The following is a 13,443-nucleotide window of genomic DNA, read 5'->3' as shown; positions in this document are numbered from 1 at the left end:
GATCGTCACATCCGATGTAAAAATTTTAAAAATAAACAAGAACTTTTTGAAGCTTTGAAGGCATGCTGGATATCCATTGACACGTCCTATATTGACAATTTAATTAGGTCAATGCCCAAAAGGTTGGTGGAAATGAGAAGAAATAGAGGCTATACAACGCATTATCGAATAAAACCCTTTACATTTTCTATACTTATTTTTATTTTAGTAAGCTTTGAATTTGTCAATTTAATTTTGGCCACTTGAAAATTGTTTGGTTTTTTCATTTTTTTTTAAATAAAATTGGGTATTACGAATAAATAGTTTAAATATAATTAAACATTACAAATAGGCTCCGTTGTTTTTTAATCAGGTAATGCCCACCTAATTTATCATTTCCTAAACCGTGATATAAACAAATTTGAAAAATAAGTAGTTGTCAATCTACTTTTGGCCACCAGTGTATATTTAGAACATAGCAGTACTATTATATAAGATATTTAAAACACTCCCCATCATAATTTAATTTCGGATATTTTGCAGCAATTAGAAAATGTTGTATAGAGCTACTTAAATTTTTTGTCTAAAATTATCTAATCTAGGGGAAGAGTATCATGTAACGGGTCCTTAAACCAAAATTAAAAAAGACTCAGATGATACCTATTTTACGTAAATAAATGTCTTATAAATGTAAATAAATCACACCTTTTTTAGCAAAAAATATCTTAATGAAATATATCTGATGATATCATGCCAAAAAAGTTGATAATTTTCAAGCAAATTAAAAAAAAATCTTTTAAAATATAAAATAAAAGTCCGAAGACCGCAGTTAATATTGGTATATAAAAAAGTAGAAATGAACGTTATTTCTTTAAGTTAAAATCATAAAATTGTTGTTTAAATGCCTTTTTACCTAAGTACCACCCAGTAGTAGTTTTAATATAATTATTTTCTCTGCTTCCGAACAGACTATCCCAAAAAACCAATAACTTATAATTAAGCTTTCGATGCAAACTTTCTTAAAAATTTTGCCACTCTGTAATTATATCAGGATACAAATCAGCTTATTTTATGTAATTTAAACGACCTCCAAACTAGCAATTTTAGTTACGGCTACAACATTGTTTGACTATATTACTTTATTCAAGTAATAAATCGGTAACTGGTACCAAAAAAATATCTTATAAGTTTAAATAACTGCCAAGTAAAAAATAGTAGTAAGAAATACGTAATATTAACTTAATACTTGGCTATATAGTAATTATTACTTTGCGGTAGCTCTGATGGTAGCTGATACCGCTTAGCGACCTGACCTAATTACCTTTACAACGTCGTTACTATAAAGTAGAAAATATTGGTCGGTGGGACGATTAAACGGGAACTTTTAAGTAAGCGCGATTACAAAGTTAAATTTCAAGTTCTTGCGACTACATAGGAACTTCAAAATATTACCACGCAGTAATACACTTTGAAGTAATATTATCAGTAACAAGACCGAAATAGTTACCCTTATTTCTTCTTTAAAGTAATATTTACCACCTTGGCTATTAAAGCAAATTACCTTTAAGTAATTATTTCTACTATGCAGTAAAATATACTTTATAGTAGCATTTTTTTTAAATAATTTACTTATTCCTAAGTCATTTTTACTTTGAAGTAACAAAAGAACTTCTTGGTAACTCTAACAACAATTCGCCATATTTTTTTAATTATTTGACTCCATTTTGTGAAAAGGTATTGCACGATTTTATGAATTTGCTAGAATCGGAATACTTTTACATTTTATGCAACTTTTATTAAATTATAGACTTCTTATATTTATAGGAGTAAAGAGGAGTGAAAAAAATTATCTACCTTCTTTAAAAAATTAAATTTAAATATTTAAACTTGGTATATTTTTTTGTTAAAAGTCATTATTTTAATGAGGCGTTCTTTATTTTCGTCCTATATTGCCTATGTTTAACAGTAAAATTTGCTTCGTTTACATTTTTCCACTCCGGTAAGCGATAATATCAGCTATATTAAATACAATATGAAGTAGATTAACCCCGATACAACGACATCACTTAGAATAAAGACGGACATATAAAATTATTTGTGTTGACAAAGAAAGAGAATCAAAATGTTTGCATAATATTGTCTCAGTAACTTCTTAGTAACTAGCACTGCAAAATTACTACTTTATGACATCCCGAAAACCACTATGGGACGTTGAAAAGAAGTTCCCGGGACGATAGAATTACGTATTTGCTACAGCAAAATCATTCCTAATTTTGGTAAAAAAGTGGTAACAGAACGGTGCCTAAACGGTTCCCGCGACTAGTAACCACAACTTTAAAGTATTCTTTATAGTCGCGATTACGTAGCTGTTGCCAAAAATGCTAGTTGGGCTTAGAAATCTTATTCTTATGATGGTAGTGGTAACATTTTAAATAGACAGCCTGCATAAAAAAACGCACAATTTCAACTTACGTCCTGATCTGTCAACCATAATACATAGTCATATCGAATATCTAAATAATCCTGAAGATCGCTTATATGAAACGTCTCATAAGGAACTTTCAATCCTTCGGCCCCGTTGTGATTCAATTTATTAAGATATGCCATAAGATCTAACATAGAAACCAGTGCGGCATCATAAAAGGCTGTCTGAAATTATAAAAAACAAAGAATTTTTTAGTCACATCATAGTTTTCGATAGATACCTTACCCTGCCTTGTGGAATCTTCTGATTTCTTAATATATAACTAGCGACATTCTTAAAAATATTTACTAATTTCTCAAAATAATCTGGGGTCATCATACTCCACCAACCTCCCACAACTTTATTGGCAGGCTGTTTAAGACGTAGGGCGCTACTGGCAAATGGTTTTTGTAATGCCATGTATTGCTTTAAGTTGTTAAATTCATGATATAAAGGTAAAATAAGGTATATTCGTAGGGCTTCGACATCTGGAGGGTTGGGTATTAACTGACGAAGTACGTCTTCTGTTATTCCTGTCCAAATCTGAAATGTAGTATACAGTTAATGAAAAGGGTTATTGCGGATACTAAAAATACAAAATATGTTATTGTGCTTTTCTTTTACGTATAGAGAGATTATTGTGTCTAATTTCTGTAGGATTATTTAATAGCCTCTTTATTAATAAACAGAATATTTCCTATTAAAATAGAAATAATAAAATTTTTCAACCAAATTATATATATTATAGAATTATTAATTAAAAAGGAAGAAGATTAAATATAAAGCAGAAATTGCGATAAAAGCCGTTAAGAATTAATCAATTTTGTATGCTCCATGATTACTAAACTTAAATCCTGCTTGGGATATCATTGTTTTAGATTATCATGAGAAAAAAAGAAACAAAAATCAAAAACACCTTAAATAGCTTGGGATGATGAATGATACTACCATCTACCATCTCTTGTGTAATCGAAATTAAATCATTGTATACCTATATAGAGTGCAGCAAGTGAAACAATCATGATGGAATCATTAATTCTTACCCAAAAGTAGATAAATGACAATATTAATTTAAAAAATTTCAAATTATCCTTATCTATTAGTATTTTTTCTCATAATTTAAATAAAAAAAGTTTGATTAACTTTGATAATTAGATCAGTATTCAGGGTGCCAATTTGGAAACAGTGGCTATATCTGAAAAAACTTAAAAAATAAATAAAAACCGCTGACATCAATTTTTATAATAAAGCAAGAGAAACAAAATGTAATACTTAACTTGTGTTCACTTACCTTCACCTCCACCCCATTACTGTATAATTTTAAATGGCAATCCCTTACTTGTAAGACTTTATCTGAAAGCTCTTAAAAATGCTTTTTAATCATACCCTACAAAGCTGCTTTAGATGTAATTTTTTTAATTATCAAATAAAACATTACTTAACTAAATTAAAATTGTATTTTCTATTTAGGAAATGTACGAAATGATTTCCATTGCTTTAGAGACAGTAATAGTCTATTTTCTGAACATTTTCAAATGTTTCTCTGGAAATAGCTCAGCATTCTTAAGCCATTATTTCCGTCAGTTGCTCTGTTGTCAGGAAGAAATCAAGAGGCGATAGGTCTGGGGAGCTAGGATGACATTAAACAGAACAAATTCTTCCAATCCATTAATTAGGATAATTATTTTTTAACAATTGTCTAACTGGAAATACATAATGAGGCCCCCATCATGTTGAAAATGTTATAAATTTTCTTCTAAATGTAAATTGCCGTGTGCTTCTCTCTCATGCTCTAATTCATGAACTATTAGCCCATCATGAACTATCTCAGCACACATTTCGCGATTTAACTTTCTTTCTATCAATAACGTGCCAGTAATTACATATCCCAATATACTAGCCCAAACTTTGTGGGGCTATTGCGAATGTCCTTTAAATACTCGTGTTCTCGTTATTTTAGTAACGACAGTTTTGTTTATTTAAGTACCGATTTAAATAGAACGTGCACTTTTTAGTAATAACTAAAGCAAATATTTTTGATGAGGCGAGGTTCTGCATTAATTCGAGCGGTCATAATTTCTGAAAATTCAATTCTTCAATTCTTGCTTTGTACGGATGATATTTATATAATTTAGGCACTTTTCTTATAGATTCGTGGGATAATCCACTTGCTGTAGCTGCCTGACGAGTCGACAAAGTACGATTTATTGCAAACTGTCAGACTTTAATTTGTATTGCCTCCTCCAGTAATCTTGGTTCATCCCTTTCTTTATTTGCGATCGTATCAGATTCTTATCTGCACTATGTGTCGAACATACACTTATCTTACTTTTTCTCTGGATGCCTCTGATTTTAAATACTAGGCTATTCTTAAAAAAAACTTATCATCTTTACCATAAATAAAAATAAGTTCCACACGTTCAGCTGCGCTGTATACCATTGTTGCAGATAAATGCTATTTCTAGTGCAAATTTGTATCGAAATAAAAATGAAATTCAATAATTCTAATAATAGTACCGTTTTATGCCTTAAGTAAAAATAGGAATACAAAAAATACCAAATATTTAAAACTACTTTTTTTAGACTTATCAATATCACTTACAATCATTTTAGCAGAAAAAATAATGTTTCTCAATTTTTTCGGGTACGAATAAATAAAATATGACAGGCGTAAATTAAGAATTTCAAGATTAATGCTACGGTAGTAATAAGAATGTTTTTAAACATTTATTAAATTAATAATGAAAAATTCAATTAATTTAATTAATAAAGTAATGGTTTATTTGAAAAAAATTCTACATCAGACGTAGCAGGAGCTTTCAGATAAACTATCAAAGTTGGGTCTATGGGGATAAAGGGGTAAGTGAAAGCAGGTTAGCATATTACATTATTTTGTGTTCACTTCCCTATTGTAGAAATTGTTTTCAGTGATTTTTCCCTCAATTCTCCATTATAAAATTTCAAATAGTCATCCTGTATATACAGTATCAAACAATATTACACAAGGAAACGGCTTTAGGACTACTTTTTTGCTTTAGAAGAACTCACATTGCATTCCCGAAACGTCGGTGCTGTATCCTTAATGTTTTACATAACTCTGGATTTTTTTCCCACTTATTGAATGTGAAACTTTTGAGATTATTAAGTCTATATCGGACAAGAAATCCTGTGCTGCATATGCAACCTTTCTAATTTGGATACTTTGCAAGAGAACTAAGTGGCTGTCATTATTGTACCTCTTCACAGAGAGATTTTACTAGTAAATAAATATAGATCTGTTGCCTATAGAATATAGAACATTTGACCTCAGGCAAACAACTTTTATGGAGCAACCAACCCCAAGAAAAAATTAAAAATTTATAGTAACAAATGTGGGGACATAAATTACTATAAATTCGAAATGGTAACAAATTTCGTGTGGCTATAACATCACTGATTCCGGTGCAGGATGGTTAATTATCTTAAGATATTAACCTCTTAAGATATTTAACCATCTTCCTGCATATACTAGGAGGACTTAAAAGACCATACTAGCCAATTTGGCTTTTATTCTTTTATTTTTGTTTGCATTAGGGCTGTATTTTAACTTGCCTTTAAGTAATAACTATATCGTAACACTCTTTACACTAAGGTGACAACAAACGAAATGTATATTTATTACTTACCAAATTCTGTATACTTTCATTCTCAATCTTTCCTATAAGATCAAAAGTATTTTCAGCTTTAATCATATCCAACCCATGATGTTTGCTGGTGCAGTAATAGTGTCTATCATCCTCCAATAAAAAAGATCCATTTAAACAGGCCAAACTTTTAAATACTGTCTCTAAAAAACTTATAACATCTTGGTCTACTGGTCCCACTAAAGGTATCCTTAACAGGGTCTTAAGATAACTTGGGGTCACCGTTAGTATTTGCGTTTGGGGATCGTAGTCCCTACAGTCATAGGGAGGAATTTTTTTCTCTTGTGGTACTACTGAGACAAAACAGTGATCACCGCCTATGATGGAAAAAGAGTGAGTATCAAAAATATTTGTACTGATGCTATGCATTTGTTTTTTTTAAAGAGACTCTTTTGGACACTTTAAAAATTTGTTGCTACAAAGCCAATAATATATACAACCAATATACTACAAAATTCTAAAAAAAAGCCTAAATTTTCCAAATTCATATTTATTGAATTTAAACGACTAAAGTGGTAAAGTACTAAAATGGTAGAAAAGAAACATTACAATTATTTTATTTTTTTTAAATTAATCTACTGCAAGAGTTTATTTTTAATATTTTCTAAATACATATTATAATATAAGTAGGGCAGACATCTTTTTTTTTAATTGAGTGTTTCTCGAAATGTATCTTCAAGATCTAGACCCAATTATACAAAAAAAACTAAACAAAATAGATCACTTACATAAACAGTGAGAGCCGGAATAAATTCGTTTAAAATTCAGGGGTATGTTAAAAAAAAAACGCTCGGACACGTCGATTTTTATTTTTAACTGCGGGTTTTCTTACTATAATTTTATGTATACAGGGTGGTCCAAAAATAATTTACGACCATGAACTTCAATTTTTGAAATGGAAATACCTATTTTTTATTCTGTATTCTTAAAGAACAGAAAATTCTAGACATATTTCATGTACAATGTCTTATACCTATCTTCATTTGTTTTTGAGTTATTGACAGTTGAAGATCGGCATATTTGCACTTTTGACATGTTATAAGATCCAAACGGTTAGACATAGATAAATGCGGTTTGCACTTTTTATCGAAGCTTTTTTAAAACCATTTGTTGACATTAGCTAGTTAGTGTCAACAGGTACTGAGAAATTTACGGTTGAATTTCTGAACATACAATAATTCATGCAACTATGTAACACCGCACACTAAGGTAACCTTGTTTTTTGTGTTTTTTCATCCATTGTTGCAATGATGTTGTCATAATTTTTTGAAGTGACAGGTGTCAAGCAGTCTTATCCTTGTTTATTGTAAAATTTAATATTGCCTGAAAAGATGAATAAGTTAAGTGAAACTAAGAGAACAGAAATACTAATTATGATAGGATGTGGTGATCGCATTAGGACCCAACACCAGGTTTGTAAAATGTTTAATACCAAGTATGCTGATGAGACAATATCTCAGTCTACCGTTAGCAAACTAGAAAGAAAATTTAGGGAATTAGGTCATGTCAGAGATCGACCCAGATCGGGTTGTCCCTCAATTTCCGAGGAAAAGAAGTTAAATGTTATTTTGTCAATTGAAGAAAATCCTCATACACTGACTAGACAGGCAGCACTAGATAACGATGTTGGAAAAACATCTTTAAGAAGGATTTTGAAAAAGGCAAAATATCATCCCTATAAATTAAAATTAATCCACGAACTTAACGAAGATGATACAGATCGTCGATTAGAGTATTGCGAAACAATAATGAATGTCTGCCATAACAACCGTCTTTTTACTCGTAGAATAATTTTTTCTGACGAGTCGACCTTCTGCCTCAATGGTACAGTGAACAGACAGAACTGCCGCTACTGGTCTTCCTCCAATTCAAATTGGGTGATTGAAGCTCATACCCAATATCCTCAATCTGTGAATGTTTGGGCCGGCATTATCAATGACAGAGTCATAGGTCCATTTTTCTTCGAAGGTACCTTAACAGGTCAACGTTATTTGGAATTCTTAAGGAACGAACTGATTCCCGCAGAGCCGTGCGCCAATATTTAAGTAAGGTATTTCCGGGTCGATGGATTGGGCGAAGGGGTCAATTGGAGTGGACAATTCCCTCGACTTGACTCCTTTGGGCTTCTTTTTGTGGGGTTATTTAAAGCATAGGGTGTATGTAAATAAACCCAACAATTTAGAAGAATTGAGAAATAATATAAGAAATGAGATTCAACGAATACCTCAAGAAATGATACGCAACGTTCTGAGAGAATTCGAATCAAGACTCGCTTACTGTCAAGAAGTTAATGGGGCTCAATTTGAACATTTAATTCGGTCTAGATTAGAATAGTTTCTTTTTGTTCAACATTTATACAATACTTTTGATTAAATACATTAATATGTTTTTTTAGAAATTCAACCGTAAAATTCTCAGTACCTGTTGACACTTACTAGCTAGTGTCAACAAATGGTTTTAAAAAAGCTTCGATTAAAAGTGCAAACCGCATTTGTCTATGTATAACCGTTTGGATTTTATAACATGTCAAAAGTGCAAATATGCCGATCTTCAACTGTCAATAACTCAAAAACAAATGAAGATAGGTATAGGACATTGTACATGAAATATGTATAGAATTTTCTGTTCTTTAAGAATACAGAATAAAAAATAGGTATTTTTATTTCAAAAATTGAAGTTGATGGTGGTAACTTATTTTTGGACCACCCTGTAATACATAAAATTGTAGTAAGAAAACCCGCAGTTAAAAATAAAAATCGACGTGTCCGAGCGTTTTTTTTAAACATACCCCTGAATTTTAAATGAATTTATTCCGGACTTTTGGCTCTCACTGTATACAAGAGTTACTAAAAACAAAACGTAATATTTTTAATAATTGGAGCACTGATAAATGATAATGACGAAAGAAAATAGCGCAATCTAATTTTTTTTTGTATAAAGTTAGTGTAGAAAATATTCAAATGTTATGTGTCTTTTAAGTTGTTCTGATTTCTTGGAATGTATGTAATAATTAATAAGGTAATTAATAATTCTCTGTCTTGTTACGTCGCAAGCCCTTTTTATCGTCCGTAATCTTTGTTATAGGTGTTGAGTTGTTCTTATGAGTTGTTACCTATGTAAGAGATATTATTCGCATTGTATCTTGTAAATTACATCAAAATAATAATCTACAGGAAAAATAATACCTGCGATTTCAGCTATTATTCGTTTACCCCATTGGTATGACGTAACTGAAAAAATTAGGCAAATAAAATTAAATCATGGGCGTTTTTTAAACTATTTAAACAAGATGAGAGTTAGAGGAAACTCTGCACCCTTCTGGGAAATTTAGTGGTCTTTGTCATAGCTTATTTATCTGGAACCTAATGATTGACCATATTTTGAATAATTAATTATTCTTCAGATTATTATTATTATTAATATATAATAACTAAAGCTAAGAAAAGCCCCGTCCTTATGTGTGTTAATGACATTTTCACGTTTAAGCCTTACCTCATTTATGACAACCTCTCTGTTAAGTCTTTTTTATTTTAATTTGTATTGTTAAAATATTATATACATTAATTGATATAGTTAGGATTATCTTTCTGGTTTTGTTGTATAACTTGGCCTATGGGTTAAATGCGCTCCTGTTAACAGATTTTATAGGAACATATAAATTGTTAACCTCTCAGTTTTAAAAAAATAACGTCGTTCTGATGGGCACCTGAACATAAAAAGTGTGTCCTTGCATCTATGTCAGTCCTTTAAATTTACCCTATAAATACACTTATATTATGGCAAACTATCAGAAATATACTTTTTCTTATAGTTTACCATAATAATGAAGTAAGTAGTAATAATAACGAAATTAATAAAACAATATAATATCCGGATATTTTTTTTACATTTATAAGATATCACCAGAAAGGTATTATGTTTTATCACCATACATTATTGTAATTCCGTGGCCAAAACGCAACTTTTAAGGTCAAATCAAGCCAAACAAAAATTGTTTAACACAACTTTAATATAGTTTTCAGTTTAAATATTTATTTTTTTTATTTGCCTACAACAAAATATTTTAAATTTTATTGTAGCCGTAATTCGTATTGCAGCAACAAAATTTTAAAATGAACTGTTCAAAAAAAGGTGTTGGTTTCTTTTTACATTAGAATTATTGAAAAAAAAATAGAAGTCACATAAGTCATACATTTGGATTTTGTTCTTAACTTACCAGCAAATATTCTTTGTATGACTAGATTTTGCTTATTCTTATTGTCGCTAGGTATAAGTGAACTACCGCCAGGCGAAACCCACGGTCCCAGGACCGCCTGAGGTGTGTAGGCACTATTGGTTTTCCTCACTCCCAACTGTCCCGAACCCCCAATACCAAAGCTGTACACCCTCCCTCTCGAAGGTACAAAGGCTAAACAGTGCTGTCTACCACACGCTAATTGTGTTACTGTTGAACCCATTAATTCTATCACCTAAAATAAACTGATGAACAACCTGAGGGAATCAAAATAATTTTCTCTTTTGGTTCCTTTGCCCAGGGTTAAACTTTAGTGAGTTCAATAACTTACTTGTCTAGGTAAAATTTCGTTAGAATTGCTGCCGTGCCCTAGCTGACCGTACATTCCCGCTCCACAAGTAAACACTCCACCATCCAAGGTTAAAAACGCTGAAAACTCCTCTCCACACGCTATAAATCTAACTTTTAAATTTCGTAAAGTTTTCAGCTGTGTGGGAAACATTTTGTTGGCGCTATCGTTTAAGCCGATTTGTCCTCGAGTGTTTTTCCCTTTAAAAAATCACGTTTTCTTATACGTGACCATACTGACAATCAGACTAACTTACCCCATCCGTAAACAGCTCCCGACTTTGATATTGCAAATGTGTGGTATGCTCCACATGTTATAAACACTATCGGGATGCCTCTTAAGGAAGTAACGGGCTGGGGTACTGTTTCCGAAGATGAAAAGAAACCTAAGCCTAATTGTCCGAAATTATTGGCTCCCCAGGTCAAGATTTCACCACCTTAAAGGGAAATAATGCTGATATCTGTCTAATAAAATATATGTTAGGATGTTATGAGCATATTTAAACTAAGGACTATATTTGTAATGTAAGTCATCTGGATTGTAAATTAAAAAAATATAGATAACCAAAGATCAGATGTTTGGCTTATTATTTCAATATATAAGTTAATAATAATCAATATCGATTTGATTCACCTATTTGTATTTGATCTATATAATTAATTTTAAATTAGAGACCATGAATACATACCGTGGCATTTGTCCTTATTAAAACATAAACTTATTGATTCGAAAATATGTACATCATCTAATCAAATTTATTGAAAATAAAACATACTTTTCTTACAACTTTACTACCTTGTACTTCAAAATCTAATATGTTTAGACCACATGTCCATAGATATTTTTTTATTTGATTTCATACAAGGAACACATCCCTGAATTTGATCGCAATATTTAAAAAACACTATGTATATAATGAATATTATGACCAGATAATAATTAATAAAGCCCAATAATAAGTTTTCTTTCACATGAGAAATACTTAGAACTGCAATTTATTTTATTTTGTTTTAATTTTAAGTTTATTTAGTAATATGCACTTGGCTTTTGAAGTTACCATTCTGTACCATTTTAAGTACTTCTGTTTTATAATTCTGAATTCACTGTAAATATGTTGTTCTGTTTCTTGGACCAATAAACTGTTTGTATTTTTTATACAAAACTTTTGTATAATTTTGTGAATATTTGTGTGGAATTCAGCATTAAAATATTGAAAAATGAGGTAAAGTGTTAATTATGTAGAATTTGACTCAGACATTTTAAAAATTATACTTACTATTTGTCAATGCTACTGTGTGCCTTTGGCCACACACTAACTGTACCACATGATGAGATGCAAGATTTCTAACAATTTTAGGCACAGGTTGAATGTTTTCTCCTAATTGTTGCCCTAATTGTCCGTGATAGTCCGAACCCCAAGAAAAAACTTGTCCCCACTGATTTAGTGCCACAGAATGGTTTGCTCCACATGAAACGTGGGTTATATTGTATGCATCTAATCCGGTTACGGGTTCTGATAAAAGTAGATTTTATTGTTAGTATTTGATACATTATTTATTTGTGAAAGTGGATCGTATTTTAAAATCAATATGATGAAAAGTGTGAACGGAAGTGTAAAAGTTTTACCCTTTAACCAGTTCAGAATATGGCAATACAACAAAGTGAATTTAATACATGCACCATATATTACAATAAAACTTAAACCAACTATGATTTATGGACATATTCTGTAAAACGCTATTTATCTTAAAAACCTTTGCTGGCAAAAGTTAATATAGTTCAGATATAAAGAGTGTAGTAGTGGTAAAATCAAATAGTAACAATAGAAAATATTGCAAAATAAAACTGACTTTTGGTAGAACCAGCTCTGTGCAAGATAAGTAGCATAAAATGGATGAAATAAAAAAAAAATCTTTCTGTCTAAATTCATATGTTGCCTTACTGTGTGGCTTGATCTTAAACTAGTGTATGGAATGGTTTTACATCTAGGCAGGTATTTGTAAGTGAAGAAATTGTTACTCACATCGGCCCTCTCTAGATGATATATTTAATTTTATCAACCATTAGATCATTAATTAAAATATAAGTTGTATCCAGTACAAAAAAGGTCAACAACTTTTTTATACCTGTTGATGTATTTTTGGCATATTAAGCTTTTGAAAGTGTTTTTTATTTCAAAGGTTAGACAATATTAAGAATCAAGTAAAGTCAAAAACAAAACATGTATATTTCATCATAGTCCTACCTAATAACAACTGATTTTAAAGGGTTACAGAAATATACGTTATGAGTAAAAAAAAAACAAATGTACAAACTCCAACTCACGGTATTATTAAATATACAGGGTGACAATTTCAAGAGTAGCCATGGCTTATAATTTTTAAACCGTAAAAGATATAAAAAAATGCTTAAAACCGTTTCTATAGTAACAAGGGGGAATCAAAATGATGAATTTTTTAGGGATATACTATCATCCCCCTAACCCCCAGAGCCACCCCCTTAAAAATTTTAAATTGGAAGGGTAGTCGAGTGATACCTTGTTTGAAAGGTCTATTAATTCCCTATATTTTGCCGTCTTACTCATTAAAATCAATGCAACCATTTCCGAGATATGTATGTCCTTTCAAATGTTAGTCAATTAATTTTACTATCAGAATAAAAATATTTATTCTGATACTAAAATGAATTGTTAAAAGCCAAAACAAAACTCCAATAAATAGTACACTTATACTGA

The 13,443-nt window shown here is 30.7% G+C and overlaps 1 protein-coding gene across 2 annotated transcripts in view; it reads right to left on the bottom strand.

Annotated features, from left to right (window-relative positions):
* The window catches only part of LOC126735893 (probable E3 ubiquitin-protein ligase HERC4), a 56,300-nt gene that overhangs the window by 32,096 nt on the left and 10,761 nt on the right, over positions 1–13,443 (bottom strand). For both annotated transcript variants that reach the window (XM_050440000.1, XM_050440001.1), the window contains exons 3-9: positions 11,986–12,222; positions 10,966–11,145; positions 10,692–10,909; positions 10,343–10,595; positions 6,109–6,443; positions 2,690–2,986; positions 2,452–2,628 (exon numbers count right to left, since the gene is read on the bottom strand). In XM_050440000.1, the coding sequence (XP_050295957.1) occupies positions 2,452–2,628; positions 2,690–2,986; positions 6,109–6,443; positions 10,343–10,595; positions 10,692–10,909; positions 10,966–11,145; positions 11,986–12,222 (1,697 nt within the window). The remainder of the gene's footprint in view (positions 1–2,451; positions 2,629–2,689; positions 2,987–6,108; positions 6,444–10,342; positions 10,596–10,691; positions 10,910–10,965; positions 11,146–11,985; positions 12,223–13,443) is intronic.

The sequence above is a fragment of the Anthonomus grandis genome, chromosome 5 (assembly GCF_022605725.1).
Source record: "Anthonomus grandis grandis chromosome 5, icAntGran1.3, whole genome shotgun sequence".
In the NCBI taxonomy this organism is placed as follows: domain Eukaryota; kingdom Metazoa; phylum Arthropoda; class Insecta; order Coleoptera; family Curculionidae; genus Anthonomus; species Anthonomus grandis.
Note: the sequence above shows the minus strand (reverse complement) of the source record. Positions and strands in the feature narration are given on the sequence as shown.